Genomic DNA, 16,857 nt, shown 5'->3' on the forward strand with positions numbered 1-16,857 from the left:
TGAAAGGCATTGTGGGTTTTCTTGCTGTCCAGTTACTTTTGTGTAAAATGCATATTCTGTACTCACTGCAGCTTCTCCAGTTTACAGCTGGGATCCTCCAGTACAGCAGAGAGTAGCTTCACTCCTGAATCTCCTGGGTGATTGTAACTCAGATCCAGCTCTCTCAGGTGTGAGGGGTTTAACTTCAGAGCTGAAGCCAGGGAAGAACAGCCTTCTTCTGTGACTCTACAGCCTGACAGCCTGCAGAGAAAGACAGAAACTCCCCAGTAAATAATATCACCTCACCATTATAATTATTAAATAAATGTGATGCTCTAATAAATAATTCAAGAATTACAGTTTAGTGTCTAAGACAAGGCAGGACCCCTCCTCTCTTTCCCTTAGCTAATTGCTCACTATCTCCTCTTTATAGTGTGGAATACACAGTAATACTGACCTCAGTATCTAAAGCGTACAGTGTGGAATACCCAATATTACTGACCTCAGTATCTCCAGTTTGTGGTTTGGAATATCCAGTAATACTGGCCTCGGTATCTCCAGTTTGCGGTGTGGAATATCCAGTAATACTGGCATCAGTATCTCCAGTTTACAGTGTGGAATATCCAGTAATACCGGCCTCAGTATCCCCAGTTTACAGTGTGGAATATCCAGTAATACTGGCCTCAGTATCTCCAGTTTGCGGTGTGGAATATCCAGTAATACTGGCATCAGTATCTCCAGTTTACAGTGTGGAGTATCCAGTAATACTGGCCTCAGTATCTCCAGTTTGTGGTTTGGAATACCCCACAATACTGGCCTCAGTATCCTCAGTTTACAGTGTGAAATATCCAGTAATACTGACCTCAGTATCTCCAGTTTACAGTGTGGAATACCCAGTAAAACTGACCTCAGTATCTCTAGTTTACAGTGTGGAATACCCAGTAATACTGACCTCAGTATCTCCAGTTTACAGTGTAAATCCCCCAGTGCAGCAGAGAGCAGCTTCACTCCTGAATCCTTCAGGTTATTGTCACTCAGGTCCAGCTCTCTCACGGGAGACGAGTTTGATCTTAGAGCTGAAGACAGCACTTCACAGTATTTATCTATGAGATCACAGCTGTTCAGCCTGAAACAGAAAATACTTTAAGACACAGACATATATACACATCCTACACATTAGTAAAATACAAAGCATTACAATAAGCATTTGTTTTCAGTATAATTAGCAGCACAGCTTACACTTCAAAATGAATTATAGTCTGCAACGTGTTCTGTGCGTCCTGACAATCTGCTGCAGTCACATGATCATTAATTGTGAGTCAGCGCATCTTTGCTCAAAACTAGAGGTAAAAACATTAAGTACAAGCTATAGGAATACATAGGAACACATCAACAGCAAGATGGACGTGAACCTCCCATAACAGTCAGACCAGTGCTTCCAGTGCAGTCCTTAGCCATCTTTCTGCCAGGTGTCCCTACACTCGACACGTATCACTGAAAGGAGGAGATGTGAACATTCCCAGCAGCTAATGCAGCAGCAACTGGCACTTGGATTCCTGATCCCATGAGTAAAATCCTTTCTCTCCCTGTATTGTTATACCTGGGAACATGTCAAATCACCAATTACGTCTGGGTGATATGAGGATATTATCGGTAATGAGCGTAATCAGACAAGTATCCCGGTGTCGATATCTGACAGTGACTAACCGGCGATTATCGTCTTTGCTGGGGAAACGCGCTTAGGCTACATACAAAGCAAGATAACAGAAAGATTCATGATTTGCTTTCAGTTCAGCTTTCTAGTCAAAGATTCTGAAGCAGTTAAAAAGAAACATTGCACAGAATTTCACAAGCATTGTCCCTTGCAGTAACCATGCGTTCGCCATTCTTGTAAGTTCAGTATTGTCACATCACCAACTTCTATCTCTGAGTCAGCAGCCAGAATGTCAGCCATTCAAGTGCAGCTTTCTGGTGGGAATTTTGAGCTTCCCAACTCAGTTTTTCGTATCTTAGTCTCAGGCACGGCTTTAAGTGTGTCCCTGACTCCGCCAGGGCTGTGATTAGGATTGGTTGCTAACTGTTTAATAAAGGTGGTTAAAAGTAAACTCTCTCTCTCATCTATCTATCTGAATCAATCAATCATTATTTATATAGCGCATTTTAGCCACAGCGTTTATAAAGAATTTTGCAAACATTTAAAAAGAAGAAAAAGAAATTCAAATAAGCTCAGAATAAATAACAATAAGCGCAAAAGAAATAAAAATAGAGTAAAAATGTTTTAAAAAAATAAAATTAAAAACCATCATAAAGGACTTTAAATACCCATGTCCTCTTTAAGGGCCCCTCCTCAAAGGGGCCTGTAGCCCCTATGTCTTCTGGGGGAAGCGACCGCCCCCCCGCCCCCCCACAATTACCGATATTAATAAAAGCATAAAATAATAAAACTGATTATCATAGATTATTATATGCGTTGGTGAAAAGATGCCTTTTCAGCCTAGTTTTGAAAGTACTGAGACATTCAGTAGCTCTCAGGTTTTCTGGGAGAGAGTTCCAGATTTTGGACCCATAGTAACTGAAAGCTGCCCCCTCCCTCCCCAGCCGGGTTTTAGGAGTAATCAGTAAATTACTGCCGGATGATCTGACTGATCTGCCTGGGACATACCTTACAGTCATGTTACTGAGGCAGGACAGAGCTAAACCACGTAAATATTTACAAATTAGCAAATGAACTTTAAAATCAATCCTAGAAGCCAGAGGAAGCCAGTGCAGGGATGTGAGAGCAGGTGTGATGTGATCCCTGTGACTGGTGCGTGTTAACACTCCGCCAGCGGCATTCTGGGCCCGTTGTAGATGTGATCCCTGTGACTGGTGCGTGTTAACACTCCGCCAGCGGCATTCTGGGCCCGTTGTAGATGTGATCCCTGTGCCTGGTGCGTGTTAACACTCCACCAGCGGCATTCTGGGCCCGTTGTAGATGTGATCCCTGTGACTGGTGCGTGTTAACACTCCGCCGGCGGCATTCTGGGCCCGTTGTAGATGTGATCCCTGTGACTGGTGCGTGTTAACACTCCGCCAGCGGCATTCTGGGCCCGTTGTAGATGTGATCCCTGTGACTGGTGAGTGTTAACACTCCGCCAGCGGCATTCTGGGCCCGTTGTAGATGTGATCCCTGTGACTGGTGCGTGTTAACACTCCGCCAGCGGCATTCTGGGCCCGTTGTAGATGTGATCCCTGTGACTGGTGCGTGTTAACACTCCGCCAGCGGCATTCTGGGCCCGTTGTAGATGTGATCCCTGTGACTGGTGCGTGTTAACACTCCGCCAGCGGCATTCTGGGCCCGTTGTAGATGTGATCCCTGTGACTGGTGCGTGTTAACACTCCGCCGGCGGCATTCTGGGCCCGTTGTAGATGTGATCTCTGTGACTGGTGAGTGTTAACACTCCGCCAGCGGCATTCTGGGCCCGTTGTAGATGTGATCCCTGTGACTGGTGCGTGTTAACACTCCGCCAGCGGCATTCTGGGCCCGTTGTAGATGTGATCCCCGTGACTGGTGCGTGTTAACACTCCACCAGCGGCATTCTGGGCCCGTTGCAGATGTGATCCCTGTGACTGGTGCGTGTTAACACTCCACCAGCGGCATTCTGGGCCCGTTGTAGATGTGATCCCTGTGCCTGGTGCGTGTTAACACTCCGCCAGCGGCATTCTGGGCCCATTGTAGATGTGATCCCTGTGACTGGTGCGTGTTAACACTCCGCCAGCGGCATTCTAGGCCCGTTGTAGATGTGATCCCTGTGACTGGTGCGTGTTAACACTCCCCTAGCGGCATTCTGGGCCCATTGTAGATGTGATCCCTGTGACTGGTGCGTGTTAACACTCCGCCAGCGGCATTCTGGGCCCGTCGTAGATGTGATCCCTGTGACTGGTGCGTGTTAACACTCCGCCAGCGGCATTCTGGGCCCGTTGTAGATGTGATCCCTGTGACTGGTGCGTGTTAACACTCCGCCAGCGGGATTCTGGGCCCGTTGTAGATGTGATCCCTGTGACCGGTGCGTGTTAACACTCCGCCAGCGGCATTCTGGGCCCGTTGTAGATGTGATCCCTGTGACTGGTGCGTGTTAACACTCCGCCAGCGGCATTCTGGGCCCGTTGTAGATGTGATCCCTGTGACTGGTGCGTGTTAACACTCCGCCAGCGGCATTCTGGGCCCGTTGTAGATGTGATCCCCATGACTGGTGCATGTTAACACTCCGCCAGCGGCATTCTGGGCCCGTTGTAGATGTGATCCCTGTGACTGGTGCGTGTTAACACTCCGCCAGCGGCATTCTGGGCCCGTTGTAGATGTGATCCCTGCGACTGGTGGGTGTGTGTTAACACTCCGCCAGCGGCATTCTGGGCCCGTTGTAGATGTGATCCCTGTGACTGGTGCATGTTAACACTCCACCAGCGGCATTCTGGGCCCGTTGTAGATGTGATCCCCGTGACTGGTGCGTGTTAACACTCCTCCAGCGGCATTCTGGGCCCGTTGTAGATGTGATCCCTGTGACTGGTGCGTGTTAACACTCCGCCAGCGGCATTCTGGGCCCGTTGTAGATGTGATCCCTGTGACTGGTGCATGTTAACACTCCACCAGCGGCATTCTGGGCCCGTTGTAGATGTGATCCCCGTGACTGGTGCGTGTTAACACTCCTCCAGCGGCATTCTGGGCCCGTTGTAGATGTGATCCCTGTGACTGGTGCGTGTTAACACTCCGCCAGCGGCATTCTGGGCCCGTTGTAGATGTGATCCCCATGACTGGTGCATGTTAACACTCCGCCAGCGGCATTCTGGGCCCGTTGTAGATGTGATCCCTGTGACTGGTGCGTGTTAACACTCCGCCAGCGGCATTCTGGGCCCGTTGTAGATGTGATCCCTGTGACTGGTGAGTGTTAACACTCCGCCAGCGGCATTCTGGGCCCGTTGTAGATGTGATCCCTGTGACTGGTGCGTGTTAACACTCCGCCAGCGGCATTCTGGGCCCGTTGTAGATGTGATCCCTGTGACTGGTGCGTGTTAACACTCCGCCAGCGGCATTCTGGGCCCATTGTAGATGTGATCCCTGTGACTGGTGCGTGTTAACACTCCGCCAGCGGCATTCTAGGCCCGTTGTAGATGTGATCCCTGTGACTGGTGCGTGTTAACACTCCCCTAGCGGCATTCTGGGCCCATTGTAGATGTGATCCCTGTGACTGGTGCGTGTTAACACTCCGCCAGCGGCATTCTGGGCCCGTCGTAGATGTGATCCCTGTGACTGGTGCGTGTTAACACTCCGCCAGCGGCATTCTGGGCCCGTTGTAGATGTGATCCCTGTGACTGGTGCGTGTTAACACTCCGCCAGCGGGATTCTGGGCCCGTTGTAGATGTGATCCCTGTGACCGGTGCGTGTTAACACTCCGCCAGCGGCATTCTGGGCCCGTTGTAGATGTGATCCCTGTGACTGGTGCGTGTTAACACTCCGCCAGCGGCATTCTGGGCCCGTTGTAGATGTGATCCCTGTGACTGGTGCGTGTTAACACTCCGCCAGCGGCATTCTGGGCCCGTTGTAGATGTGATCCCCATGACTGGTGCATGTTAACACTCCGCCAGCGGCATTCTGGGCCCGTTGTAGATGTGATCCCTGTGACTGGTGCGTGTTAACACTCCGCCAGCGGCATTCTGGGCCCGTTGTAGATGTGATCCCTGCGACTGGTGGGTGTGTGTTAACACTCCGCCAGCGGCATTCTGGGCCCGTTGTAGATGTGATCCCTGTGACTGGTGCATGTTAACACTCCACCAGCGGCATTCTGGGCCCGTTGTAGATGTGATCCCCGTGACTGGTGCGTGTTAACACTCCTCCAGCGGCATTCTGGGCCCGTTGTAGATGTGATCCCTGTGACTGGTGCGTGTTAACACTCCGCCAGCGGCATTCTGGGCCCGTTGTAGATGTGATCCCCATGACTGGTGCATGTTAACACTCCGCCAGCGGCATTCTGGGCCCGTTGTAGATGTGATCCCTGCGACTGGTGGGTGTGTGTTAACACTCCGCCAGCGGCATTCTGGGCCCGTTGTAGATGTGATCCCTGTGACTGGTGCGTGTTAACACTCCGCCGGCGGCATTCTGGGCCCGTTGTAGATGTGATCCCTGTGACTGGTGCGTGTTAACACTCCGCCAGCGGCATTCTGGGCCCGTTGTAGATGTGATCCCTGTGACTGGTGAGTGTTAACACTCCTCCAGCGGCATTCTGGGCCCGTTGTAGATGTGATCCCTGTGACTGGTGCGTGTTAACACTCCGCCAGCGGCATTCTGGGCCCGTTGTAGATGTGATCCCTGTGACTGGTGCGTGTTAACACTCCGCCAGCGGCATTCTGGGCCCGTTGTAGATGTGATCCCTGCGACTGGTGGGTGTGTGTTAACACTCCGCCAGCGGCATTCTGGGCCCGTTGTAGATGTGATCCCTGTGACTGGTGCGTGTTAACACTCCGCCAGCGGCATTCTGGGCCCGTTGTAGATGTGATCCCTGCGACTGGTGGGTGTGTGTTAACACTCCGCCAGCGGCATTCTGGGCCCGTTGTAGATGTGATCCCTGTGACTGGTGCGTGTTAACACTCCGCCAGCGGCATTCTGGGCCCGTTGTAGATGTGATCCCTGTGACTGGTGCGTGTTAACACTCCGCCAGCGGCATTCTGGGCCCGTTGTAGATGTGATCCCTGTGACTGGTGCGTGTTAACACTCCGCCAGGGGCATTCTGGGCCCGTTGTAGATGGGATACCTGTGACTGGTGCGTGTTAACACTCCGCCAGCGGCATTCTGGGCCCGTTGTAGATGTGATCCCTGTGACTGGTGCGTGTTAACACTCCGCCAGCGGCATTCTGGGCCCGTTGTAGATGTGATCCCTGTGACTGGTGCGTGTTAACACTCCGCCAGCGGCATTCTGGGCCCGTTGTAGATGTGATCCCTGTGACTGGTGCGTGTTAACACTCCGCCAGCGGCATTCTGGGCCCGTTGTAGATGTGATCCCTGTGACTGGTGCGTGTTAACACTCCGGCAGCGACATTCTGGGCCCGTTGTAGATGTGATCCCTGTGACTGGTGCGTGTTAACACTCCGCCAGCGGCATTCTGGGCCCATTGTAGATGTGATCCCTGTGACTGGTGTGTGTTAACACTCCGCCAGCGGCATTCTGGGCCCGTTGTAGATGTGATACCTGTGACTGGTGCGTGTTAACACTCCGCCAGCGGCATTCTGGGCCCGTCGTAGATGTGATCCCTGTGACTGGTGCGTGTTAACACTCCGCCAGCGGGATTCTGGGCCCGTTGTAGATGTGATCCCTGTGACCGGTGCGTGTTAACACTCCGCCAGCGGCATTCTGGGCCCGTTGTAGATGTGATCCCTGTGACTGGTGCGTGTTAACACTCCGCCAGCGGCATTCTGGGCCCGTTGTAGATGTGATCCCTGTGCCTGGTGCGTGTTAACACTCCGCCAGCGGCATTCTGGGCCCATTGTAGATGTGATCCCTGTGACTGGTGCGTGTTAACACTCCGCCAGCGGCATTCTAGGCCCGTTGTAGATGTGATCCCTGTGACTGGTGCGTGTTAACACTCCCCTAGCGGCATTCTGGGCCCATTGTAGATGTGATCCCTGTGACTGGTGCGTGTTAACACTCCGCCAGCGGCATTCTGGGCCCGTCGTAGATGTGATCCCTGTGACTGGTGCGTGTTAACACTCCGCCAGCGGCATTCTGGGCCCGTTGTAGATGTGATCCCTGTGACTGGTGCGTGTTAACACTCCGCCAGCGGGATTCTGGGCCCGTTGTAGATGTGATCCCTGTGACCGGTGCGTGTTAACACTCCGCCAGCGGCATTCTGGGCCCGTTGTAGATGTGATCCCTGTGACTGGTGCGTGTTAACACTCCGCCAGCGGCATTCTGGGCCCGTTGTAGATGTGATCCCTGTGACTGGTGCGTGTTAACACTCCGCCAGCGGCATTCTGGGCCCGTTGTAGATGTGATCCCCATGACTGGTGCATGTTAACACTCCGCCAGCGGCATTCTGGGCCCGTTGTAGATGTGATCCCTGTGACTGGTGCGTGTTAACACTCCGCCAGCGGCATTCTGGGCCCGTTGTAGATGTGATCCCTGCGACTGGTGGGTGTGTGTTAACACTCCGCCAGCGGCATTCTGGGCCCGTTGTAGATGTGATCCCTGTGACTGGTGCATGTTAACACTCCACCAGCGGCATTCTGGGCCCGTTGTAGATGTGATCCCCGTGACTGGTGCGTGTTAACACTCCTCCAGCGGCATTCTGGGCCCGTTGTAGATGTGATCCCTGTGACTGGTGCGTGTTAACACTCCGCCAGCGGCATTCTGGGCCCGTTGTAGATGTGATCCCTGTGACTGGTGCATGTTAACACTCCACCAGCGGCATTCTGGGCCCGTTGTAGATGTGATCCCCGTGACTGGTGCGTGTTAACACTCCTCCAGCGGCATTCTGGGCCCGTTGTAGATGTGATCCCTGTGACTGGTGCGTGTTAACACTCCGCCAGCGGCATTCTGGGCCCGTTGTAGATGTGATCCCCATGACTGGTGCATGTTAACACTCCGCCAGCGGCATTCTGGGCCCGTTGTAGATGTGATCCCTGTGACTGGTGCGTGTTAACACTCCGCCAGCGGCATTCTGGGCCCGTTGTAGATGTGATCCCTGTGACTGGTGAGTGTTAACACTCCGCCAGCGGCATTCTGGGCCCGTTGTAGATGTGATCCCTGTGACTGGTGCGTGTTAACACTCCGCCAGCGGCATTCTGGGCCCGTTGTAGATGTGATCCCTGTGACTGGTGCGTGTTAACACTCCGCCAGCGGCATTCTGGGCCCATTGTAGATGTGATCCCTGTGACTGGTGCGTGTTAACACTCCGCCAGCGGCATTCTAGGCCCGTTGTAGATGTGATCCCTGTGACTGGTGCGTGTTAACACTCCCCTAGCGGCATTCTGGGCCCATTGTAGATGTGATCCCTGTGACTGGTGCGTGTTAACACTCCGCCAGCGGCATTCTGGGCCCGTCGTAGATGTGATCCCTGTGACTGGTGCGTGTTAACACTCCGCCAGCGGCATTCTGGGCCCGTTGTAGATGTGATCCCTGTGACTGGTGCGTGTTAACACTCCGCCAGCGGGATTCTGGGCCCGTTGTAGATGTGATCCCTGTGACCGGTGCGTGTTAACACTCCGCCAGCGGCATTCTGGGCCCGTTGTAGATGTGATCCCTGTGACTGGTGCGTGTTAACACTCCGCCAGCGGCATTCTGGGCCCGTTGTAGATGTGATCCCTGTGACTGGTGCGTGTTAACACTCCGCCAGCGGCATTCTGGGCCCGTTGTAGATGTGATCCCCATGACTGGTGCATGTTAACACTCCGCCAGCGGCATTCTGGGCCCGTTGTAGATGTGATCCCTGTGACTGGTGCGTGTTAACACTCCGCCAGCGGCATTCTGGGCCCGTTGTAGATGTGATCCCTGCGACTGGTGGGTGTGTGTTAACACTCCGCCAGCGGCATTCTGGGCCCGTTGTAGATGTGATCCCTGTGACTGGTGCATGTTAACACTCCACCAGCGGCATTCTGGGCCCGTTGTAGATGTGATCCCCGTGACTGGTGCGTGTTAACACTCCTCCAGCGGCATTCTGGGCCCGTTGTAGATGTGATCCCTGTGACTGGTGCGTGTTAACACTCCGCCAGCGGCATTCTGGGCCCGTTGTAGATGTGATCCCCATGACTGGTGCATGTTAACACTCCGCCAGCGGCATTCTGGGCCCGTTGTAGATGTGATCCCTGCGACTGGTGGGTGTGTGTTAACACTCCGCCAGCGGCATTCTGGGCCCGTTGTAGATGTGATCCCTGTGACTGGTGCGTGTTAACACTCCGCCGGCGGCATTCTGGGCCCGTTGTAGATGTGATCCCTGTGACTGGTGCGTGTTAACACTCCGCCAGCGGCATTCTGGGCCCGTTGTAGATGTGATCCCTGTGACTGGTGAGTGTTAACACTCCTCCAGCGGCATTCTGGGCCCGTTGTAGATGTGATCCCTGTGACTGGTGCGTGTTAACACTCCGCCAGCGGCATTCTGGGCCCGTTGTAGATGTGATCCCTGTGACTGGTGCGTGTTAACACTCCGCCAGCGGCATTCTGGGCCCGTTGTAGATGTGATCCCTGCGACTGGTGGGTGTGTGTTAACACTCCGCCAGCGGCATTCTGGGCCCGTTGTAGATGTGATCCCTGTGACTGGTGCGTGTTAACACTCCGCCAGCGGCATTCTGGGCCCGTTGTAGATGTGATCCCTGCGACTGGTGGGTGTGTGTTAACACTCCGCCAGCGGCATTCTGGGCCCGTTGTAGATGTGATCCCTGTGACTGGTGCGTGTTAACACTCCGCCAGCGGCATTCTGGGCCCGTTGTAGATGTGATCCCTGTGACTGGTGCGTGTTAACACTCCGCCAGCGGCATTCTGGGCCCGTTGTAGATGTGATCCCTGTGACTGGTGCGTGTTAACACTCCGCCAGGGGCATTCTGGGCCCGTTGTAGATGGGATACCTGTGACTGGTGCGTGTTAACACTCCGCCAGCGGCATTCTGGGCCCGTTGTAGATGTGATCCCTGTGACTGGTGCGTGTTAACACTCCGCCAGCGGCATTCTGGGCCCGTTGTAGATGTGATCCCTGTGACTGGTGCGTGTTAACACTCCGCCAGCGGCATTCTGGGCCCGTTGTAGATGTGATCCCTGTGACTGGTGCGTGTTAACACTCCGCCAGCGGCATTCTGGGCCCGTTGTAGATGTGATCCCTGTGACTGGTGCGTGTTAACACTCCGGCAGCGACATTCTGGGCCCGTTGTAGATGTGATCCCTGTGACTGGTGCGTGTTAACACTCCGCCAGCGGCATTCTGGGCCCATTGTAGATGTGATCCCTGTGACTGGTGTGTGTTAACACTCCGCCAGCGGCATTCTGGGCCCGTTGTAGATGTGATACCTGTGACTGGTGCGTGTTAACACTCCGCCAGCGGCATTCTGGGCCCGTCGTAGATGTGATCCCTGTGACTGGTGCGTGTTAACACTCCGCCAGCGGGATTCTGGGCCCGTTGTAGATGTGATCCCTGTGACCGGTGCGTGTTAACACTCCGCCAGCGGCATTCTGGGCCCGTTGTAGATGTGATCCCTGTGACTGGTGCGTGTTAACACTCCGCCAGCGGCATTCTGGGCCCGTTGTAGATGTGATCCCTGTGACTGGTGCGTGTTAACACTCCGCCAGCGGCATTCTGGGCCCGTTGTAGATGTGATCCCCATGACTGGTGCATGTTAACACTCCGCCAGCGGCATTCTGGGCCCGTTGTAGATGTGATCCCTGTGACTGGTGGGTGTTAACACTCCGCCAGCGGCATTCTGGGCCCGTTGTAGATGTGATCCCCGTGACTGGTGCGTGTTAACACTCCGCCAGCGGCATTCTGGGCCCGTTGTAGATGTGATCCCTGTGACTGGTGCGTGTTAACACTCCGCCAGCGGCATTCTGGGCCCGTTGTAGATGTGATCCCTGTGACTGGTGCGTGTTAACACTCCGCCAGCGGCATTCTGGGCCCGTTGTAGATGTGATCCCTGCGACTGGTGGGTGTGTGTTAACACTCCGCCAGCGGCATTCTGGGCCCGTTGTAGATGTGATCCCTGTGACTGGTGCATGTTAACACTCCACCAGCGGCATTCTGGGCCCGTTGTAGATGTGATCCCCGTGACTGGTGCGTGTTAACACTCCTCCAGCGGCATTCTGGGCCCGTTGTAGATGTGATCCCTGTGACTGGTGCGTGTTAACACTCCGCCAGCGGCATTCTGGGCCCGTTGTAGATGTGATCCCCATGACTGGTGCATGTTAACACTCCGCCAGCGGCATTCTGGGCCCGTTGTAGATGTGATCCCTGTGACTGGTGCGTGTTAACACTCCGCCAGCGGCATTCTGGGCCCGTTGTAGATGTGATCCCTGCGACTGGTGGGTGTGTGTTAACACTCCGCCAGCGGCATTCTGGGCCCGTTGTAGATGTGATCCCTGTGACTGGTGCATGTTAACACTCCACCAGCGGCATTCTGGGCCCGTTGTAGATGTGATCCCCGTGACTGGTGCGTGTTAACACTCCTCCAGCGGCATTCTGGGCCCGTTGTAGATGTGATCCCTGTGACTGGTGCGTGTTAACACTCCGCCAGCGGCATTCTGGGCCCGTTGTAGATGTGATCCCCATGACTGGTGCATGTTAACACTCCGCCAGCGGCATTCTGGGCCCGTTGTAGATGTGATCCCTGTGACTGGTGCGTGTTAACACTCCGCCAGCGGCATTCTGGGCCCGTTGTAGATGTGATCCCTGCGACTGGTGGGTGTGTGTTAACACTCCGCCAGCGGCATTCTGGGCCCGTTGTAGATGTGATCCCTGTGACTGGTGAGTGTTAACACTCCGCCAGTGGCATTCTGGGCCCGTTGTAGATGTGATCCCCGTGACTGGTGCGTGTTAACACTCCGCCAGCGGCATTCTGGGCCCGTTGTAGATGTGATCCCTGTGACTGGTGCGTGTTAACACTCCGCCAGCGGCATTCTGGGCCCGTTGTAGATGTGATCCCTGTGACTGGTGCGTGTTAACACTCCGCCAGCGGCATTCTGGGCCCGTTTTAGATGTGATCCCTGTGACTGGTGCGTGTTAACACTCCACCAGCGGCATTCTGGGCCCGTTGCAGATGTGATCCCTGTGACTGGTGCGTGTTAACACTCCGCCAGCGGCATTCTGGGCCCGTTTTAGATGTGATCCCTGTGACTGGTGCGTGTTAACACTCCACCAGCGGCATTCTGGGCCCGTTGCAGATGTGATCCCTGTGACTGGTGCATGTTAACACTCCGCCAGCGGCATTCTGGGCCCGTTGTAGATGTGATCCCTGTGACTGGTGCGTGTTAACACTCCGCCAGCGGCATTCTGGGCCCGTTGTAGATGTGATCCCTGTGACTGGTGCGTGTTAACACTCCGGCAGCGACATTCTGGGCCCGTTGTAGATGTGATCCCTGTGACTGGTGCGTGTTAACACTCCGCCAGCGGCATTCTGGGCCCATTGTAGATGTGATCCCTGTGACTGGTGTGTGTTAACACTCCGCCAGCGGCATTCTGGGCCCGTTGTAGATGTGATACCTGTGACTGGTGCGTGTTAACACTCCGCCAGCGGCATTCTGGGCCCGTCGTAGATGTGATCCCTGTGACTGGTGTGTGTTAACACTCCGCCAGCGGCATTCTGGGCCCGTTGTAGATGTGATCCCTGTGACTGGTGCGTGTTAACACTCCGCCAGCGGCATTCTGGGCCCGTTGTAGATGTGATCCCTGTGACTGGTGTGTGTTAACACTCCGCCAGCGGCATTCTGGGCCCATTGTAGATGTGATCCCTGTGACTGGTGCGTGTTAACACTCCGCCAGCGGCATTCTGGGCCCGTTGTAGATGTGATCCCTGTGACTGGTGCGTGTTAACACTCCGCCAGCGGCATTCTGGGCCCGTTGTAGATGTGATCCCTGTGACTGGTGCGTGTTAACACTCCGCCAGCGGCATTCTGGGCCCGTTGTAGATGTGAAACAGTAGATGTGAAACAGTCAAGAGGGCATTACAGAAATTTATTCTACTAGAAACAAAAGCAGGTATTATTTAATACTGCCAAGACCCCCTCCACTCTGCAAACAAGTAAACCAACTTCCTTTCTTTTTAACAACCGAAGCAGTTATGTTAACCTGCTTTATGACTTTATGGTCGTGTTTCCACAAACTGTGCTTGCTTTGCAGAACAGTATTTCCCTTTTAAGGTTACCCATTTTAAATCTGGTGTAGGATCACACATGCACATATCACAAAGCTTAAATTCCAGGTGGCCTGAGACAAGGCCTACCCTGGTACGAGAGGCACACATCGGCCTAGGCCTCAAAAGGGGGGTTAGTGACCCCACACACACAGACACACTTAAACACACACAGACAACAAGGGGGGCCAGCACTCCAACTTTTATTGCTCAAAGTTTTAACGACCTACAAACAGCAGAGTGGACCTCAAGGACAGGGGTCCCTCGACTTGGCACACAACCCCCTCCCCAGACATCCTGCCTTACATACCACTCACCCAACACCCTAAAGAAAGTTTCTTTTATGTTTGGCTGTTGTATATCTGTATATTTATTTATCCATGACTACTAGTCTCAATATACAGAGAGGTTATGTTTGTAATGTGTCCTAACTTTCAAAGACTCTTTTTCTTTGACTGACAAACCTTCTCCCCCCTTTTCTTTTCCACATTCCTCAGCAGCCCTTATCTGATCTTTGTATTTCACCATGCCTATCTAAGGGTAAGATGTGCTGCTGACATGAGAATATGTCATATAATGTCTGTATAAAGGGTAATATCTGATTGAGGTGCAACCTAGACCACTTAGTCCAGGGACTGGTGTGGGTAATATAACATAATGACATAATATAAGTAATCATTAATTAATCATTACAGATGGTATTCAGTGTGAACCGCTAGGCTGGTATGGCATGTTTGGTATCAAACCGATGGAAAATCACTCCAGTTTTACACCACTTCAGCCTCTGTTCATTGAGTGCTCACAATAGTCCCTGCCTCTGTGCGATTTGGTTACTGAGCTCTAAAACCTCAAACTTGCCTGAAATATCGCGAGGCTCCCTCTCATTGGCCGTGAGGGGAGCTTCGCTACCGATCGTTTACATTACCTGGTGATGCAGTAACACTTTTATAACTTCCAGCCTGGATACTGTAATGCCTTCCTTTCTGGGTGCCCATCTGGATCCTCACATAAACTTCAGCTGATACAAAATGCAGCAGCCAAAGTTCTTACAAACACTAAAAAATGTGATTATATTAGCCGTGTTCTATGCTCCCTTCATTGGCTTCCAGTTAAGTCTCTGATTAACTACAAAATACTGCTATTGATTTATAAAACACTGAATGGCCTTGCGGGGCGGCATGGTGGTGCAGAGGTTAGCACTGTTGCCTCACACCTCTGGGACCCGGGTTCGAGTCTCCGCCTGGGTCACATGTGTGTGGAGTTTGCATGTTCTCCCCATGTCGTCGTGGGGTTTCCTCCGGGTACTCCGGTTTCCCCCCACAGTCCAAAAACATGCTGAGGCTAATTGGAGTCGCTAAATTGCCCATAGGTGTGCATGTGTGAGTGAATGGTGTGTGAGTGTGCCCTGCAATGGGCTGGCCCCCCATCCTGGGTTGTTCCCTGCCTCGTGCCCATTGCTTCCGGGATAGGCTCCAGACCCCCCGCGACCCAATAGGATAAGCGGTTTGGAAAATGGATGGATGAATGGATGGATGAATGGCCTAGCACCAGAATACCTTAGTAACCTGCAGGCCTTGTACAACCCTCCTTGCTTTCTTCCATCATAAAGAGCAGGATATCTGTTAGTACCCAGGGTAGAAAGAGCTACAGCAGGCTGCAGAGCTTTCTCTTATAGAGCTCTTCAGCTGTGGAATAGTCTTCCAGCGGATCTGCAGGATTCAGGCTGACTTTCAATATTCAAGTCTAGACTAAAATCACACCTGTTTAGTTTAGCTTGTAGGGACTCTAGCTAACTGTTCATTCCCAGTCAGACCTATAGTGTGAGGTGTAGAGCTGGGTGGGGATCGGTGCCATTGGCTTTGGATAAACTGAACTGTCAGTCTGTCACTTTAGCTACACACCCCCTTGTGGAATTGGAGTGCTGACATTCAGGGACTCCCCATGCCTGCATTCCCACCTGCCTCTCCCTCCTACTTATGCTGCCATTGCCATATCTGCCGGAGCTTACATACTGCACTCACCTAACTGTTTGCACTGCCTCTAGTCTCCCCTACTTTGGCTAACTGCACATTTAATTTCCCCTACTCCCCCTAGGCTGTGCTGCCTGGAGACCCCACATTTTCAAGATATCCTGCCTACCCTGCTGCCTGTGACGTCTCCACTATCTGTGACGTCCTTCTGGCCTGCTGCTGCCCCCTGGAGGATGGGTTCCCCCTTTGTATCTGGTTAGGGTTAGGGCTTCCTCTGCTGCCCCCTGGAGGATGGGCTCCCCCTTTGAGTCTGGGTAGGGTTAGGGCTTCCTCTGCTGCCCCCTGGAGGATGGACTCCCCCTTTGGGTCTGGTTAGGGTTAGGGCTTCCTCTGCTGTCCCCTGGAGGATGGGCTCCTCCTCTGAGTCTGGTTCCTCCCAAGCTTTCGTCTTTCTAGGGAGTTTTTCCTTGCCAGTTTGGGGGTTGCAGCACAAGATCGGCCAGCATCCAGCACCCCGGCAGCTCAAGGACCCAGCGATGACATCACTCTGCCGGCCAAGAGATCTGAACCAACGACCTTCCGCTCATGGACACAGAGTCCGAACCCAAAGAGTCACACACCACACCCAGTATTTACAGAAACGCTTCCTACAGCATCCAGAACTGAAACAAATATGAGTGGTTTTCCCACTATTAATGAAAACTGGACCATTCTGCATGATGCTGTATCTTTGGTTATTTGTTACACAAAGGAAGGTCGTGGAAATCTTGTCTTTTTGTTTTTACTACATCACTACCTTCAGTTAATATAAACCAGATTAAAAAGGAACCTTGTTGATAAAAGAGGGGAAATAAATTACATGTATACATATTAATTTTATACTTTAAACAATGTTTATTTATTTCTGCCAGACTAGATGTGTCGTCACATCCTCAGCCAGGTGCAGCTGATGCCAGCAGAGGGCGCCAGTGAGCAGCCAGAGACAGCAGTCATACGGAAGCTCCCAGCTCTGGGCTCCATCACACGCCTGCTGACAATAACACTCACATACCACTT

At 53.0% G+C, this 16,857-nt stretch overlaps 1 protein-coding gene and 1 long non-coding RNA gene across 2 annotated transcripts in view; both read right to left on the reverse strand.

Annotated features, from left to right (window-relative positions):
• The window catches only part of LOC125727127 (protein NLRC3-like), a 35,904-nt gene that overhangs the window by 1,738 nt on the left and 17,309 nt on the right, over window positions 1-16,857 (reverse strand). Inside the window, exons 8-10 of the mRNA XM_049003861.1 lie at window positions 842-1,105; window positions 482-526; window positions 67-240 (exon numbers count right to left, since the gene is read on the reverse strand). Of these exons, the coding sequence (XP_048859818.1) occupies window positions 67-240; window positions 482-526; window positions 842-1,105 (483 nt within the window). The remainder of the gene's footprint in view (window positions 1-66; window positions 241-481; window positions 527-841; window positions 1,106-16,857) is intronic.
• On the reverse strand, window positions 2,369-11,624 carry LOC125727136 (uncharacterized). Its single transcript, XR_007388558.1, has 3 exons — window positions 11,001-11,624; window positions 7,199-7,260; window positions 2,369-3,892 (listed from the first exon to the last, which is right to left on the reverse strand). It is a non-coding gene; the product is annotated as an uncharacterized LOC125727136 (long non-coding RNA).

The sequence above is a fragment of the Brienomyrus brachyistius genome, unplaced genomic scaffold, assembly GCF_023856365.1.
Source record: "Brienomyrus brachyistius isolate T26 unplaced genomic scaffold, BBRACH_0.4 scaffold87, whole genome shotgun sequence".
NCBI lineage: Eukaryota > Metazoa > Chordata > Actinopteri > Osteoglossiformes > Mormyridae > Brienomyrus > Brienomyrus brachyistius.